The sequence below is a fragment of the Ostrinia furnacalis genome, unplaced genomic scaffold, assembly GCF_004193835.3.
Source record: "Ostrinia furnacalis isolate ACB-3 unplaced genomic scaffold, ASM419383v2 OfSCF3549, whole genome shotgun sequence".
NCBI lineage: Eukaryota > Metazoa > Arthropoda > Insecta > Lepidoptera > Crambidae > Ostrinia > Ostrinia furnacalis.
The window spans coordinates 250,917-267,344 of NW_021133788.1; the positions used below are offsets into that span (position 1 = coordinate 250,917).

Consider the following 16,428-nt stretch of genomic DNA (forward strand, 5'->3'; position numbering starts at 1 on the left):
GATGGTCTGCGCCTAGGCTTAAGGATATCTGAAGTTTCGCCGACGTTTGAGGTCTCAAAAACATCCTCCCGTGCCTCTCCCATACTTCAAGCACTGACTGAGTAGACCTATAGTTTTAGGCGGTTGTTTCAGCCTGACGTCCACAAAGTTTCGTTTGGGCGGAGTTAGGCTTAGACAAAGGAAACTCGAACAGGACGTCGACTGCTAAGTATAAAAGTACGCTTTTGGTTTTCCGTTCCATGCGCTAAAAATATTTCTCGACTATTCGGTTTACATTTTTTTGTACTGTGTTCGTGGATTTTGTTAATTCTTAAAGCATACATGAAATCATCTTTTAAAATGTGATTTCCCAAACAAAACAAATGATAGAGCTAGACAATTCTGCTTAGCTTTTGCGTACTTTTTGCTTATTTTGTGACAGATTTCGAATGGCTGTATCACGAATAACATAATAGCTAGGTATAGCACTCATCCTTGAGTTATGTCAAGTCAACCGTTTATGGCAGTTTATAAAGCTTGTGAGGATGATTAATGAACTTTGAATTGAAAGCATCTGAAATCCATTTATAAATTAAAAATATCCTTGGACAAAATGGACAACCTCTCGGCATAGTAGTCCGTTTTGAACCACTACACCAAACGGCCGACAATTTGGCTTACAACTGCTTACTGTTTGCGTATTTTATGTAATTAGAATCCCGATCCATTAAAATAATGTTTATTTTTGTGCATTAGTCCAATCATTCTCAGCTATTATCCAGAAAAACATTCACCAAAACAAATATTAATATTATATGTTAGATCACAAACATATATCAGTGATTTCCCCAAAAACTATTGGCATAGTACTGACGCAGCGACCATGGTGAATCACCTTGAGCATGGTAAATATTTAGAACCGACCACGATATATCAAGCTTAACACTGTGCCACCTCATATTATTGGAATAAGTGATATTTTAGAACAAAATTTTATAGCCTGATGTGCTGTTGTTTGTACAAAATATGTCCGTCATGCTCATGAGATGCAAAACAGTGAATTTAATCACATCTAGGTGCAAAAGCGATTCATCATCATCATCATCATTTCAGCCATAGGACGTCCACTGCTGAACATAGGCCTCCCCCAATGCTTTCCACGTTGATCGATTGGTAGCGGCCTGCGTCCAGCGCTTCCCTGCTACCTTTACGATGTCGTCGGTCCACCTTGTAGGTGGACGTCCCACGCTGCGTTTTCCGGTACGCGGCCTCCATTCCAGAACTTTGCTGCCCCATCGGCCGTCAGTTCTGTGTGCTATGTGCCCTGCCCATTGCCACGTCAGCTTGCTAATCCGTCGGGCTATGTCAGCGACTAGCAATTCATTCATAGCTATATTTAGAAAGATATTTTTAATTCATAAACAAGAAATAGTATAACTAGTAGGTGCTACAACGTTAGGTCAAAGTACAGTCGCAACCAATTCTGACAAATTTTTAGATGAAAAATAACACCTCTATTACAAACAACAAAAGATGACACACGATGGTTAGTTTGAGATTGACACGGTTTGTCCATTTTGTATTTTTTGTCATATTACATTAAATGGAGACAAACACGGAGTCTTCTTGAGAGGTTTTTGCCAGGAATAAATAATACAATATTTGTCCTCTGGTGACCATGAGTTCGTGTACTTGTGGTTACAGTTAATACTCTTTTACTTTCAAGATAACTCACACCTTATTAATTAACCACAATTTGGCTTCTTATTTTCTGAAAAGCTTCCTTGTAATTTTTAGGCATCAAATTAGGAAAATAATGCCCGTTTTCACCATTAATCCCTAATTTTAAGCGACCCCTATGAAAACAAAATACCTGTTGTGTTACCATAGGGGTCACTTAAAAATTAGGGATTGATGGTGAAAACGGGCATACCTACGTCTTCTTACCTCTGCAAGCTGAAAGTGAACTAAATATTATTTATGTAATACTTAGATGGCCTTACAGCGCGGTTGACGTAGACGGGGATCGAACTGGGAACCTAATTGGCGATCCAAAACCATTGGCCTACTATTGTCACCAATAGGTAAATGTGTTTGCCTTTGAGATTTTAACCAACTGGTCTCATCCCGTGTTATCTTACCAAAACCGTTTTTAGCGATAAAAGTAAAACATCCTCCTACAAATAATTACTTTCAACACTTAGGCTGAGTTACACCATCTTACTTTAACTTTGGCAAACGTCAAAAATCTGTCAAACTCCATGCAAAAAGCACCGGTCATTGTTATGGTTAAAATACGGTGGTGCAACTGAGCCTTATTTTTGTGACTATCAGTAGTAGTGGAGTCAGAAAAGAGTAACAAAAGCCACCTAGCTTTGACCGTAACCTTGACGATAACCGGTGTATTTTGTATGGAGTTTGACAGATTTTTGACGTTTGTCAAAGTTAAAGTAAGATGGTGTAACCCAGCCTAAGTAATATTCAAGACGATGTAGGTAGAGCTACATATTTTGGCGACTACCATTAACCCCAGGTACAGTCGACATTACATCAGATTATACATTATTGTCGCAAAATCGCCTCTATTGCAACAGCATAAGATGACACAGTGTTTCCTTTATCTGCTGTCGTCCGTCTGCCGAGCCGTCAAAGAAACACTAAGGTAACTTTTCAGGATGAATATTTCATTTGGGTAAGGAGCGGTACCTTTGCACAAACTGGTTTATTGATGGAAATCAACGGTTTGGTAAATTTCTATTGCCTTCCTCGCAAGAAACGTAATATGGTCGGAATCGTCAGAAAAAATAAAATTTTAGGGCCATATATTATGTTTAATGTAATATAGAGAAAGAAGCTTGTCTTATAATTAAAAATACAATTCATATTGTATACAATAAAATTCGATCACCACTAATTTATTATTTTCAAAATCATTGAACGGTTGGAAATAATCAACTTCCTTGAAATAAGTTACCAATATTTATGATGATGACCACAAACTTTATCATGTCATTGACGTCACCAATTTGATTATCTTTTCCTCGCCGAATCGCATTAGCCATCAACCTTAAAGTTAGTAACGATTATTTCAATGTCTACGAGCTATTCAAATCAAAGGTAGTGCCAATTATAGAGCAGCGACTAAATGCGGTGTTATAACATACGGAAAATACACAACTACTGATCTATGACAGGTCGCAAGTCGGTTGCCGATAAGGCCAAACGATTTGTCTCATTCTGAATAGGAATCTCACAAGTGACGGACACAGCACTAAAATGTGGAAATTCGACAATATAGTAAAGTTTATGGTGAATGAAAAAATTAATATACCAACTAAAGGGGGTTATAAAACAAGTGAAAAACTTTTAAAAGTGCGGCTATGCGTTTTTATTTCGGCGTTTGTGCATTTAGTTTTTATAGCAACGAAACTGTTGACGATTGACTTCACTAAGGCTGAAGATCCTGCGCTGTGGCCGTATGCGAACGTGAGGTGGAAACTCATAACATGTTGGTTTAATGTAAGTGGTTGATAAATAATAATTATTCGCCTACTTTACAAGTTCCTGCAAATTTCAGTACTGACGTGCATTGTCGTAAACTTTTTAAATGAACAAAAACGTTTATTTCCATAATATTTTTAACAGTAGTTTATTGATACCTAACACTGCACTGCTTTTCAACATTCCTGTGGTGAAGCCGGTAAGAGTCCTAGGTTCGAAGAGGGAAATAAATAAATAAATAATATTACATCTAAAATTTACATGTGTCTACCTAACTTTAAGAGTCTAGTGATTTCTGGGTAGTTGTAGGCTTAATTTTAAAGAGACGAATTTAGATGTTTCTCATAGGTGAACGTGTTCTATATTCGATTAAAAGGTAGTAATAATATCATCTAAGTAGCATAGTACTCAATAATCGAATAAGTTTATTGCTTCCATAATAGTAAATAGGTGTTGGAGATTCCATGCCATGTTGGGAGATGAAGGGAATTTCACGTAGTATGCTGGCAAAAACAGAAAGAAAATACTAGCAAAAGCATTTGGAAACTTGATTAATTTCTTTATTTATTAAGAAAACTTAAATTAAATAAGTATCATACAAGTAGGATTCTAGGAATATCCTGTTACATATTTTATCAATATCCATTTATTTGTCGACTGTCAAATAACATATTTTGGGTTAGTTGTGTGATGATGATAATGCTATCACAACTGTCTTATGTATTCTCGTATGTAGGTAATCAAATTGATAATATTATGCTTTTCATCGGAAAATTTAGGAAATTAAGAGATTAGGGATTATATAGGGTGTTTGGCGGAAGGTTAGACAAACTTCGTGGGTGTATGGGTAAGATCATTTTAAGAATACAAGTTCGCCCGTTTTACCCTAAGTGAGCTATTTTTTTAAATTGATATTTTTGTTTTTATTATTTTATTTCCGATAGACCTAAAAACTGGTTAATTTTTTTTTCAAACACCCACGAAGTTTGTCTAACTTTCCGCCAAACACCCTGTATAATAGTCGTACATTATTTAGAACGATTATAAATAAAATAAAATCTTTGGACAATTTCACACAGCTATAAGAATTTATTTTATTTTAGAGTAAAATTTTAAAATCGTTCTCTTGGTTTGTTTAAGAGCATACAACGGTTCCAAATCAATACTTTTCGCACTTTTATATTTATTAATTAGTGTTTGTTAAAAATTCAAATCATACAGACGTTATTGTTTTCAAGAATATTTGAATCTATGCATTACTTATTTAAAATCTATGCTGCATATTAACCTCGCGCCAAAAGTCAACTTTTTTCTACTACGTCAACGATGTTTACTAATGTTTGGAGTTCTCAGACTGAGTATCTTCTTCATGTTGATGGCAAGAAGAACTTAAATTCCTCTAAAGAGTGTAGCCATGCCCTAAAGGTTCAACCAAACTAGCGCGTGAAGCCCGCATGCGCAATGGCGAGCCATAAGAACTTGAACTCTACATGGATTATTTATTTGACTTTGAAATTAAATTTATAATTTACTTGACAATTTGACATAATATGTTAATTATTTATTAATTAATTTGACATTGTTAATTATTAAATTTTATTTTCATAATTTCTTGAATCATGATTTATTCTGTAACATGCCGATATGGAAAACGTATGATGTGTAACTACATTGTGCAATAATTATAATAAGCAGAGCTAAATTTTAATTATAGGAAGTCCCGGAAAATGTAAAAAAAAAAAAAAAGTTAGCGTTTTTCATTTACAATCAAATAACCAAATTCCATACTAATTTGATACTTTTGTGTTCTTGTAAATTAAAAATATATTACATTTCTTTATTATGAACTTGCTTTGTTATAATGATAATAAAATTATAAAACTATGTTTTAATGGCTTAGCCGCCTAATTGCAGCACCTAACTTTAAAACCGTAACTTTGTAACGAGTTATGGCACATTTTTGACGTTTGTCAAAGTAAAAGTAAAATGGTGCAACTCAGCCTTAGTGTTATTGTGATTTTAACATACACAATAGTAAAAAAAACCTATACTGTTGAGTTAATATAAAAAATACCCATAATGGCAACAAAAATAATCTTACATTTTTTTTGTGTGTGAGAATTTAGGTAAAAATGTGTGAATTAAGGATAAAAGGAATTTGCAAAAAAATATTGTCAATTAACGTATACTTACCTACGTTCGAAGGTCAATTTTCCGGATTTATAAAAAGAAAACAATGATTTTTACTTTAAAGAAAACTACGAGTATGATCAATCGTAGTTTATAATTATTTGGAAGTCCCCGAAACTACTTTATTGCTTCGTGAAATTTTATAAGTCTGATTTGCAGTTGGTAGAACCAATTCTTGAGTAATATATCCAACTTAAGGGTCATTAAACAAAATTAAATTGTAGGTCAATTTGAGATTGCGAATTTTCTGTTAATAATTTTGTAGACCAAGAATTCGGTAGGTATATTACACATATGATTTGTTATTTCATCGTAGTTTATTGACTGAATAAGTCATTACGTGCTAATTTTGCATGTCTATGATTTGTTGACCTTGATCTTCTTAGCTAAGTTGCACGCCGTGATTAAATCTTATCGATGACTAGCTGTGCCTGCGACTTTGTTCGCGTGAAACCCCGTTTTTGCATCATTTTTCGTTGTTTCTTTGTTGCTCTGATCCTATTACTCGTATCGTGATGGTATATAGCCTATAGCCTTCCTCGATAAATGAGCTTTCTAACACTGAAATAATTTTTCAAATCGGACCACTAGTTCCTGAAATTAGCGCGTTCAAGTAAACAAAAAAACAATCAAACAAACAAATTCTTCAGCTTTATAATATTAGTATAGATTTTAAACGGCAAACGTACTTATGTGCTTATCGCGTAAATTCGATAAAATGACACGATAAAAGTTTATCGCAGTGCGCATCAGGATGCGCTACGCATTAGGGCGGCCGCTAGTTCTAAAATTTTCATTTGTTTTGCTTTCGTGCCGTGAACCCGTGACATGACACCAAGGCCACAAACAAAATAAAAAGAAGACATGACCCGAAATAAAAAAGTTTCTGTTACATTCTCCATACAATACGACACCCGTGACGACACTTAACCTTCGGGGAAAAAATGCATTGAATTGCATACCTATCCTGCGGGGACAGGGTAGGTTATGTGGGGCTCACCAAGTCAGAAGGACAAAGGCATACCCACTAAAAAGACCCCGGTCCTCCGTCATTCGCCTTATGTGGGAAGGAACTGTGGGATTCCGGACAAAGCCTTCACTACCACAGTCCGACGACACTTAACCTAACCTAACCTAACCTACATTAGATATAATATAGTTCATTGTCCAGTCCGCACGTTATCAAGGTCTTATTCTTATCACGAAACGTCAACTTTCCGTGCTCTAATCATGAATCTCCTTTTATATGTATGTAGGTAGGATAAAGTACCGTTTTTGGTTATACTAAATAATTTTTCTTTGTAAAACATTTTAAACTTATAAAATGATCCTCATTTTAGCCACAAACGGGGTTTTCTAGATTGATATGATTTCTACTAATCATAATATTTTTTTGTTTTAGCTAGCATCATTGGCATATCTCCCAGTATGTATATATTGCGATTGGAGGGAGATCAGAGGAGAAGCACAATGGGATCACGTGAAGAATCTCAATCAAATCAGATTTTTGGTATTCACCGGCTTCATATTCCCCACTACCGCTGTAAGTTTTTAGAAAACATTTTTCTTGTCTTTATTAATGTAGGAATTGAAACCCAGGTTGTATTTCTTTAGCTTTATTTGTATTTACTCCAGGATAAACCACAAAAAATAGGAACGTCTTAGAACCGTCTTAATACTAATCGTCTTCTGTTTAAATCCCGTCGTTCTTACTTCCTCACTCATTCATTCCGTCTCACTCACTCCCTTGCGTTCCGTTTCACACTCCCACACTCGGCCATCCTGCGTACAGTCCGCCCTCGGACTGTTTCATTTCAAAACTTTACATTAAAGCATCTTATAACTAATCTTGTTTAATACAATTCTTATAATCATCTAATCCTTTGTAATACTTTACTAGCTTGAACATTATACAAGACTACTTTGCAACACAGTTCTTATAACAATGTAATAATAACACATCTTAACACTGGTACAACTCTTAAATACTTGTTACAAAAATACAAATAAAAATGTATGTTGTTTGCCTAATTAAATAAATAATATCAAACTACTTTAGTCTTTTATTCTTCCCATTCAAACACAACTTAAAAATATCATATTAACTTAACTAAAAACTCTAAATCCATTCATTCATCATCTTTCTTACCTGCTGGCCATCTCTTCATATAATCACATGAGGTGGTGGTTACTCTGGGTCCTTCGGTAGAGTCGGTTACCTTCTCTACCTGGTACCGATCTGTACCTNCAATAAGACTCGCCGTAGCTATCGCGTTGTTGTCAACAAATTGAACTTCTTTTAGCGGCCTCGATGTTTTTTACACTTTTGTTGTTTACGGCCCCCTGTCATTGAGTTTGGCGGGACAGTTCAGAGTGGGTCATCTATACCATGAAGTTGGCAGAAGTGTCATCTGTCAGTTCTGCGTTTCGTTCTACGTTCGGTTTCGATCTCCAGTCAGTTGTTGATTGCGTCGTGTTGGCAACACTGTATCGTTCGGGTGTTTTCGTGAACATCGCTCGTTTCGGACTGGCATGACGTTGCTGACGATTGTCTGACTGCCATTTTGAATTTTCACTGGTCACTTGTTGATGATTTGCAGGTTTTGAACATTCACTAGATCTGTGTCCAAACTCATTACACCGGAAACATTTAACCCCTCTTTCCTTGTGAAAACATTGAGCCGAAATATGGTTGCTTCCTCCACAGTTAAAACATCTTGGTCTTGTCGTCTTATTGTAATTTACCGGTGCCGTCGTGCTGCTACTGGAGGGTCTACGTCGTTCATCCACCATTTTCGCCTTTACTGTCTCGTATACTTTCAGTTTCTCTTTCAGCTCACCGTATGTAGTTGCACCGTACAGCATGATTTTATTGGTTTCTACGTCAACAATGCCGTCTATGATATATTTTATTGCGACGTAGTCGGGCATTTTCCCGCGCCTTCCCAACTCCTTCATGACAAGTAGGTAATCAGTACAGCTCTCACTATTGGCCTTCTTTCTCGCACTCATCATTTCGTGGACTGTCTTTACGTCTAACGAATCCGGGAACTCTTTGAGTAAACCAGTTTTGAACTCGTCCCACGACCTGAATGGCTTCTCCGACCGCAACCAGAGTGCCGCTGTTCCAATGAGTGATCTGCGTCCCACAATGAGTTGGTGTAATGGTGACCAACCAAAGATCTCAGCGTTCTCCTCCACCTCTTGGACCCATCTTGATGCGGTGACAGTTTGATCTCGACCACTAAATTTTGGGATCAGCTCCTCGGCATAGGCAAAAGTAGTAGGTATGCGCTGCTCCAGGGTCTTGCTCGGGCCAGCATCTTCCGCATCTTCGAAATCATGCTTACTATGTCGTCGTCTCATGATTGATAAAAATACGTCTCACGTCTCAATCCGTCGTAATCGTCGTGAATCGTCGTGTTTCCTTTTCTTGGGCTATCCCGGACGAGCCCCCAAGCTGTAGGAATTGAAACCCAGGTTGTATTTCTTCAGCTTTATTTGTATTTACTCCAGGATAAACCACAAAAAATAGGAACGTCTTAGAACCGTCTTAATACTAATCGTCTTCTGTTTAAATCCCGTCGTTCTTACTTCCTCACTCATTCATTCCGTCTCACTCACTCCCTTGCGTTCCGTTTCACACTCCCACATTAATGATTGTTTTTTTTTAAGTTGTTTCTGTAGGTATATTGCAGCATTTTTTAATGGCAATCTAATGTGTTTATAGTGATGCAAAAGTAAATATGTCTGTCCATGAATTTTATTATGTACTAGCGGCCGCCCGCGACTTCGTACGCGTGAATCCCATTTTTCCCGCTAATTCCCGTTCCCGTGGGAATTTCGGGAATTCCTTTCTTAGTGCACCTCTACGGTACCTAAGCTACGTCCCTTCCAAATTTCAAGTGCCTACGTTTAGCCGTTTAGGCTGTGCGTTGATCTGTCAGTCAGTCAGTCAGTTTCTCCTTTTATATATTTAGATGGTATAACATGGGATCTAGGGGAAGGAGTAAAGAGAGAAATAAAGTTACTACGTGGGAAGTCGTGTTGGCGATTTGAAAAATCTATTTAGGTACATATTAGACTTTTGAAAATGAATAAAGTGTTATTTTGTATTTTTGTGGTTCTATCGAGCAAAACCGAGGGTGGAAGCTAGTTTCAAATAACAATGATCTAAACAAAGAAAAGTCATACTCTTTTTTTCGAAGTATTTTTTTTTTCGTAATAGCTTTGAGTATTATAATTAAATCATCATTTTTAATTGAGGTTACAGTGCTTGAAAGATCTAATTTTGATAAAACGTTTTTTATAAAATAATAGACATAGTTATTAAAAGATGTTTAGTCTTACAATTAGATAAGAGTGATTGAGTGATTTACTTTAAAATGCTATAAAATGTAAATTCCAGCTGGAAATTCCAATATTTTTAATGACTATAACTTTTTAAAATTGTTCTAGCGGTTTAACACAGAGACAGACAAAACTTCCTTCGTAATAAACTATGCACATAATTAGTATTCATTTTAGGTCAACAAAGTAATGTGATTTACTATCCATTCTTCGGTCCATGTATAAATCCGTCACGCCAAAAAAAGATGATAATTAATTTAGATGTCGTAATTACAGTTCGCAGACATACTTTTTTGGCGGCTGTGGAACAAGGACCATCTGCTTCTAGCACCATCAGGGGTTGATAAACTTGTACCTTTCTGGACCCAGCACTGCATGCACACAGTTTCCCTGGTGTTTACCCTGCTAGACCTGGTGCTAGTACCGCGGAAGAGACCAGCTAGCATGGTGCCTGGTTTATCTATCATGATGACTGTTATCACTGTCTATTGTGGTGTGTAAGTATATTTTCCATTTTCGTCTTTATTTAAAGCTGAGGTTATCACCCATTATTTTCATGAACGTAGTTAAAGACGACTAGAGGGACACTATCCGTTCGCGATAAGTTAGCCGCTGGCGATATGACGTCACTCGAAGGGAAGCGTCTATAACTGCAGCAAATGAAAATATTTTTTATTTATTAATATTGATAAAAATTGTGTATTTGCGTAAAATAAGATACATTAATTGAGTTTCATCACTAACTAATTGCGTTTAATCGCGGTTGGGAGAGGGGACGCGCATTCCACGGACCGGTAAACTTAGCGCGAACGGGTAGTACAATGCGAATAAGGCCTCGCCAGGTCGTCTGGCCAGCGCGGGGATTACAGGCCAAATTATCCCAACTATAATATTATAAATGCAAAAGTAACTCTGTCTGTCTGTCTGTTACGCTTTCCCGCTTAAACCTCACAACCGATTTTGATGAAATTTGGCATAGATATAGTTTGAGTCCCGGGAAAGAACATAGGATAGTTTTTATCCCGGTTTTTGAAACAGGGACGCGCGCGATAATGTTTTTCTGTGACAGACAAAATTCCACGCGGGCGAAGCCGCGGGCGGAAATCTAGTACTTTATATTGGCCGTTGATTTAGGAGAGGGCGTGCTACCGCAGTGAAGACTAAATGACATAATGATTTTATAGAAAGATAATGGCACATCAGGTGGCATCAATAACAAAGTGGCAGGCACTTATTAGTTATAATAGGCGCTATTTTGCATTGTCAACCATTGTTCAGATTTAATTATTTCATATTCACAGTTAACCCTTTTCTTGGCATTGTGCATTTAAAGATACGTTGACCAAAACAAAAATATGCGGGAGAAACCAAAAACTATTTTTTAATGTTTTTTTAATATAACGTTAGCCCAAATACTACAGATTGTGTTACACAGTATAGAATCGCTACAGGCTGCACAGATTTAACAGTAATATTCAAAATGTCAGACCGTTGACAGGCGTCTACGCACCAGCTAATATTTTTTATTCTTTTCGGTGTTTTTTTTAAAGCATATTGGTCATTATCTGTAGTAATATGGATAGTAAATAAAGGTTTCTTGATGATAGTGCTGTTTTTTCATCCCAAAACTTGTATAATTATTCTTGTACGATGCGAATTGTCCGAATGTATCTCTAAATGCACACTGTCAGATACGTAATAATTTACTTTCAATTTTGAATGTATTTATAAAGACACATTGCCAGGTTCTCGTTGACTTTATTTTATGATTTTTTTCATAGATTTTATCGCATAAAAAGGGATCATGTTATTAGTTAGTAATATTTAAAGCTGTAAATTATAAGCCGATGTGAATTTTAATTCATGTACTAAAGAATTTTGTTTTTTGGACAACTTTGTGCTGCAGCAACAAAATCAGGCGCACAAAATGCTGGTTCTGGTTCCAAAATCTGGAACCAGGTCGAAAGTCAGTGGCGGTGACACTTCATCTGATGATTTAGAAGCCGCACTTAGCCTCCTGATTCTCTTGGGTGGTTATCTTCCTACTCCAAACAACCCAGATCACCCCCAAAAAGCGAGCAGCCTTTTCAGGCTGCTGCATGCTTCTGGTTATAAAGCTGGTGATTGAAGAATTTCAGCCAGTTCGACTGCTGCATAGTTTCCCAGAGAGTTCCAGAGATCCATTTCCGCTATCTTGCGTTTCCACTGTAAGTTGGGTATCAAATTATCTTCAATCGAAGACCAATGCCTTACTTTTGAATAAATGGGAAAGTATGAAATTCACGATAGTAATTTATTATCTCCTCATTATTTAGGGAGTAATATTATAAATTAATTCAAATATTAAAATCAAATCAAAATCAAAAATATTTATTCAGTTTAGACCACAAGTGGCACTTATAATTTAATTAATCAGGTTGTCATATTGTCATGGATGAAAATACACTAAAAACTAATTAAAACAAAAAGGATGGGGAAAATATTCCATTATTCTGTGGTAACGCTAACAAAATTAACGCGTGAATTTTTTATAGACAAATGTAATTCAATATAAAAAAGTAGGGTAAAATATTCCGTAGACTTGTGGCAACACTTACAAAATACAACCGTGATTTTTTTTGAAAATTATTATTTAATTAAAATGAATTGGAAATGTGCTACTTACGGATAAAACATGTTCCCATGCACTTTCTTCGTAATTCCAGTAGCATTCCTACATGTTGGAACGGCACAAGACGGCATAATTTAATTTTAAAGTGTCAATCTGACGGATATGTAAACAATGCGCGCGCCGGCCATTGACTAATTGCTCTAAAGTCAAAGTAGTGCGTTTTGGAGTACTTTATATGAATACACATTTACGCCCGTTGACGGTTTCTGGTTTGTTCCGTATTCTGAGGGGGGGAAATGAAACACAACGCGGACGGTTGATATCTGGTTTATTACTGTAATGCTATTGATATATACAAGATTTACATAATGTACACAATCCAATGTGTCCAGTCCAATGTGCCGTCGGTGTAGAGTGCCTACGGTGCACGTTCGTTCAGGGTTCATGGGCCAGTCGGCTAGTTGTGGTCGATGCTGACGTGCTCGTACAGTGTCCTTGTGGGCAAGTAAGATTATAACCAATTCATCTTTTTCCTTGAGGGAAAAAAATTGCCCCCATTTCCTTTTACCATTGTCGTTCTTATCGTTAAATTGCACAACACTACACAAAACATCTTTATATACTGGACTGTCCTGTCGATGACATTGACAGTGGGGCGCCACCGTCAATACCGGATCGCTGGTTCAGATTTTTGCCATGTTGGAAACCATATAGTTGAACGATGGTAGCGCCCCCCTGTCATTGAGTTTGGCGGGACAGTTCAGCATGGGTCATCTATATCAATTTTCATTTTCATTTTCGGTGCAACAGTCATCTTGACATTTACTTTTTTTAAGGCAAAGGAATTACATTATGCACCCAAACTACAGAGTACATAATAGTCTAAATATCCTTTGTGTCTTTAATAATAACTCAAAAATACAAAAATACAAAAAGACATCAGTTTTGGTCAACTAGGTATTTCTAGTGGCTCTAAATTAATGACTGAGACGTTAGAATTGCTCTAGGGCCTTTGAGAAAGCTGCAGACATGTACATTCTCAATTATTTTGTTCTGCAGATAAATCATTTTATTTATGAAGTTGAAGAAACAGGTTCTCGAGAAAACTAGAATAATTTGTTTATTACATAAAAATAAATTCTGATATTGGTACTTTATTCTAAAACCTTTTTTATTATTCAAGTAGGTCAGACTAGTGGTATGTTAGGATTAATTCATTTTTAATTGAGTAAAAACTTTTTAACAGATCCTACTTACTATTTATTACAACGATTTTAAAAAACAGAAACGTCACAGTGACAAATTTCGCGATGATCGCTGATCGCTGCGTGCAGACGCTGCATAGATCGCCGCGACCAATGACAGGACGCGTTGATGTGAACACATCGCTATAAATTCATATAGTTCCAAAATACTGGACTGTCCTGTCGATGACATTGACAGTGGGGCGCCACCGTCAATACCGGATCGCTGGTTCAGATTTTTGCCATGTTGGAAACCATATAGTTGAACGATGGTAGCGCCCCCCTGTCATTGAGTTTGGCGGGACAGTTCAGCGTGGGTCATCTATACACGCTGTCTGGTCGCCATCGCCATCGTCATCGTGCACGCCGGCTGCACGCGTTGGTCTGGTCTAACCTTTACTGTGAATAAATTGCTTATTGCTAGTTGCAAGTACCGAACATTTGTTTTTATATGTTTTATCCCATCCCAACTAATATTATAAATGCGAAAGTAACTCTGTCTGTCTGTCTGTCTGTCTGTCTGTTACGCTTTCCCGCTTAAACCTCGCAACCGATTTTGATGAAATTTGGCATAGAGATAGTTTGAGTCCCGGGAAAGAACATAGGATAGTTTTTATCCCGGTTTTTGAAACAGGGACGCGCGCGATAAAGTTTTTCTGTGACAGACAAAATTCCACGCGGGCGAAGCCGCGGGCGGAAAGCTAGTTATAATATAAAATTAAATGATCTTAATAATTTGATATCAAAGTACACTCGAAAAGTGTCAGTGCATGCGAGCAGCCCTTGCAAGTATGCACTGGCACTTTTCAATTGCAATTTTTTAAGTGGTGTTGGTCGAATCACAGAGTATACAGAGTGTTCAATCCATAATTTGGGCCTTACAATTTATTCTCTGTTTCAGGTGCGCTGAAAGTATTATTGTCCAAGGCGAATACCTGTATCCAGTTATAAAAACAATGAGCAATTTCAAACTCGGCCTCCTGGTGCTGTACATCATTGTCGAACATTTGTTTTATTTCACTGGACAGTTCGTGCTGTATGATTTTTTGTGGGGACAGAGTAAATCTAAAAGTGAGCGCTTACAATTCAGTTCCAGCTAGTAAAATTGTCGTGTCGTCCGCGGCGGGCATTAGTAAAAAATATTGCACATAGGGTGATTTTGTAAACAGTATCCAAAAATTTTTAATAAGCTCTATTGAACAATTTAACAATTTAACAACGTTTATTCCCGATGTCCCCCACTATTTGTCCACCACTGGTGGACATCGAGAAAAAAAGTTGCAATGTCCACCAGTGGGGGACAGTGCTACTGAAATCTTCCCGTTGGGCCCTACTGGTGGACATTGAGAAGAAATGTGTTGCTCTGTCCCTCAGTGGTGGACATCGAAACCAAAAAAGTTCCGTTGTCCCCCACTATTATATTTATTGTGTTCATGAATACAAACATTTTAAGTAAATCTTATACTAATAATTAATACATACATTTTAAATTCATTTTTATTATAGTTTAAAACAATCCTTAATTTAAACTGACGCCCCTAGGAAGTGTGCGTTAATCGGAACGGTTTTGTCTAAGTACTTTATCTTAATTATTATTTTTAATCGTGGTATTTTTCGCAAAAAAATATACTGAAAACATAATTCGCGGGCTTATTTTTACGCACCATAATGTCTAAAGCTTTGCAGTTGCTTGTGTACGTATTTGTCTATGAACGAAGTAAATTATCCACGTGTCCTAATTTTGAAACCGCGTGCAACATATAAAAATAATTAAATATGATAAACAAAATATTTTCTTTACGTAAATCGAATAAATTACTGATTCTGACTGAGTCGCTCCTAAAAATTTGGACATTGCAAATTTACCCTGTATAAGAGAGACCTCTGATTGTCTTCAGTAATCTCTTTGCCAGGTCTCTTTGAATTTTGATATGAAAAAAAAAAAAAAAAAGGTCTGTACTATCAAATGAGAGTTACCGTATTAGAGCTTACTATGTTGACGTCATTTTTCAGGACGGGACCTTGCTTTAATAAAGCGCCATCTGATGAATGCAAATACGATATTCTTGCCTTTAAAGATTAGCTGTACTAAATGCATTCTGCGGTAAGGGATTGAGGTGGGATTGTGTAAAGCAATCGTCATCGTTATCATTTGACAGTTCATAACGTACGATTATTCTGTCAAACGCTTTGTCGTACGTTATGAACTGTCAAATGATAACGATTGATTTACACAATTTCACCTCTAGTCATAGTGAATTTATTTATATTTATTTTGAAAATTCCTTGACATTATTTTGTAAATCTCTTTTCTTCTTCCTAGCATTTACTCAATTTAGGCTGAGTTGCAGCATTTTATTTTAACCGTAACAATAACAATAAATGGGCTTTTTGTATGGAGTTTGAAAGATTTTTGACGTTTGTCTAAAGAGTCTAAGTCTTTGTCTAAGTAAGATGGTGCAACTCAGCTTAAGTTTAGACAGTATTTTTTATATTAACTTTGGTGTTTGTTAATATGTTAAGTTAGGAAATTCGTGTGATCGTTGTAAAAAT

General features: G+C 36.6%; 1 protein-coding gene across 2 annotated transcripts; it reads left to right on the top strand.

Annotated features, from left to right (window-relative positions):
- The first annotated feature begins 3,056 nt into the window (after nucleotides 1-3,056).
- LOC114357992 (androgen-dependent TFPI-regulating protein) lies at nucleotides 3,057-16,007 on the top strand. 2 transcript variants are annotated; one of them, XR_003656347.1, is made up of 5 exons: nucleotides 3,057-3,498; nucleotides 7,073-7,213; nucleotides 10,297-10,517; nucleotides 14,777-15,788; nucleotides 15,828-16,007. XR_003656347.1 is itself a non-coding variant. In XM_028311836.1 (4 exons), the coding sequence occupies exons 1-4, from the start codon at nucleotides 3,256-3,258 to the stop codon at nucleotides 14,973-14,975; spliced, it is 804 nt and encodes a 267-aa protein (XP_028167637.1). In that variant the 5' UTR covers nucleotides 3,057-3,255; the 3' UTR covers nucleotides 14,976-16,007. The 2 variants fall into 2 exon arrangements, 1 of the variants encoding a protein (XP_028167637.1); XM_028311836.1 differs by having other exon boundaries at nucleotides 14,777-16,007.
- Nucleotides 16,008-16,428: the final 421 nt, after the last annotated feature.

What these genes read in the sequence shown, in the direction of transcription:
- LOC114357992 (XM_028311836.1), top strand. Translation starts at nt 3,256, where the DNA reads ATGTGGAAATTCGACAATATAGTAAAGTTTATGGTGAATGAAAAAATT. An exon ending in TCATAACATGTTGGTTTAAT is followed by an intron (nt 3,499 to 7,072) that starts GTAAGTGGTTGA and finishes TTTTTGTTTTAG; the next exon opens with CTAGCATCATTGGCATATCT. An exon ending in TCATATTCCCCACTACCGCT is followed by an intron (nt 7,214 to 10,296) that starts GTAAGTTTTTAG and finishes TCGTAATTACAG; the next exon opens with TTCGCAGACATACTTTTTTG.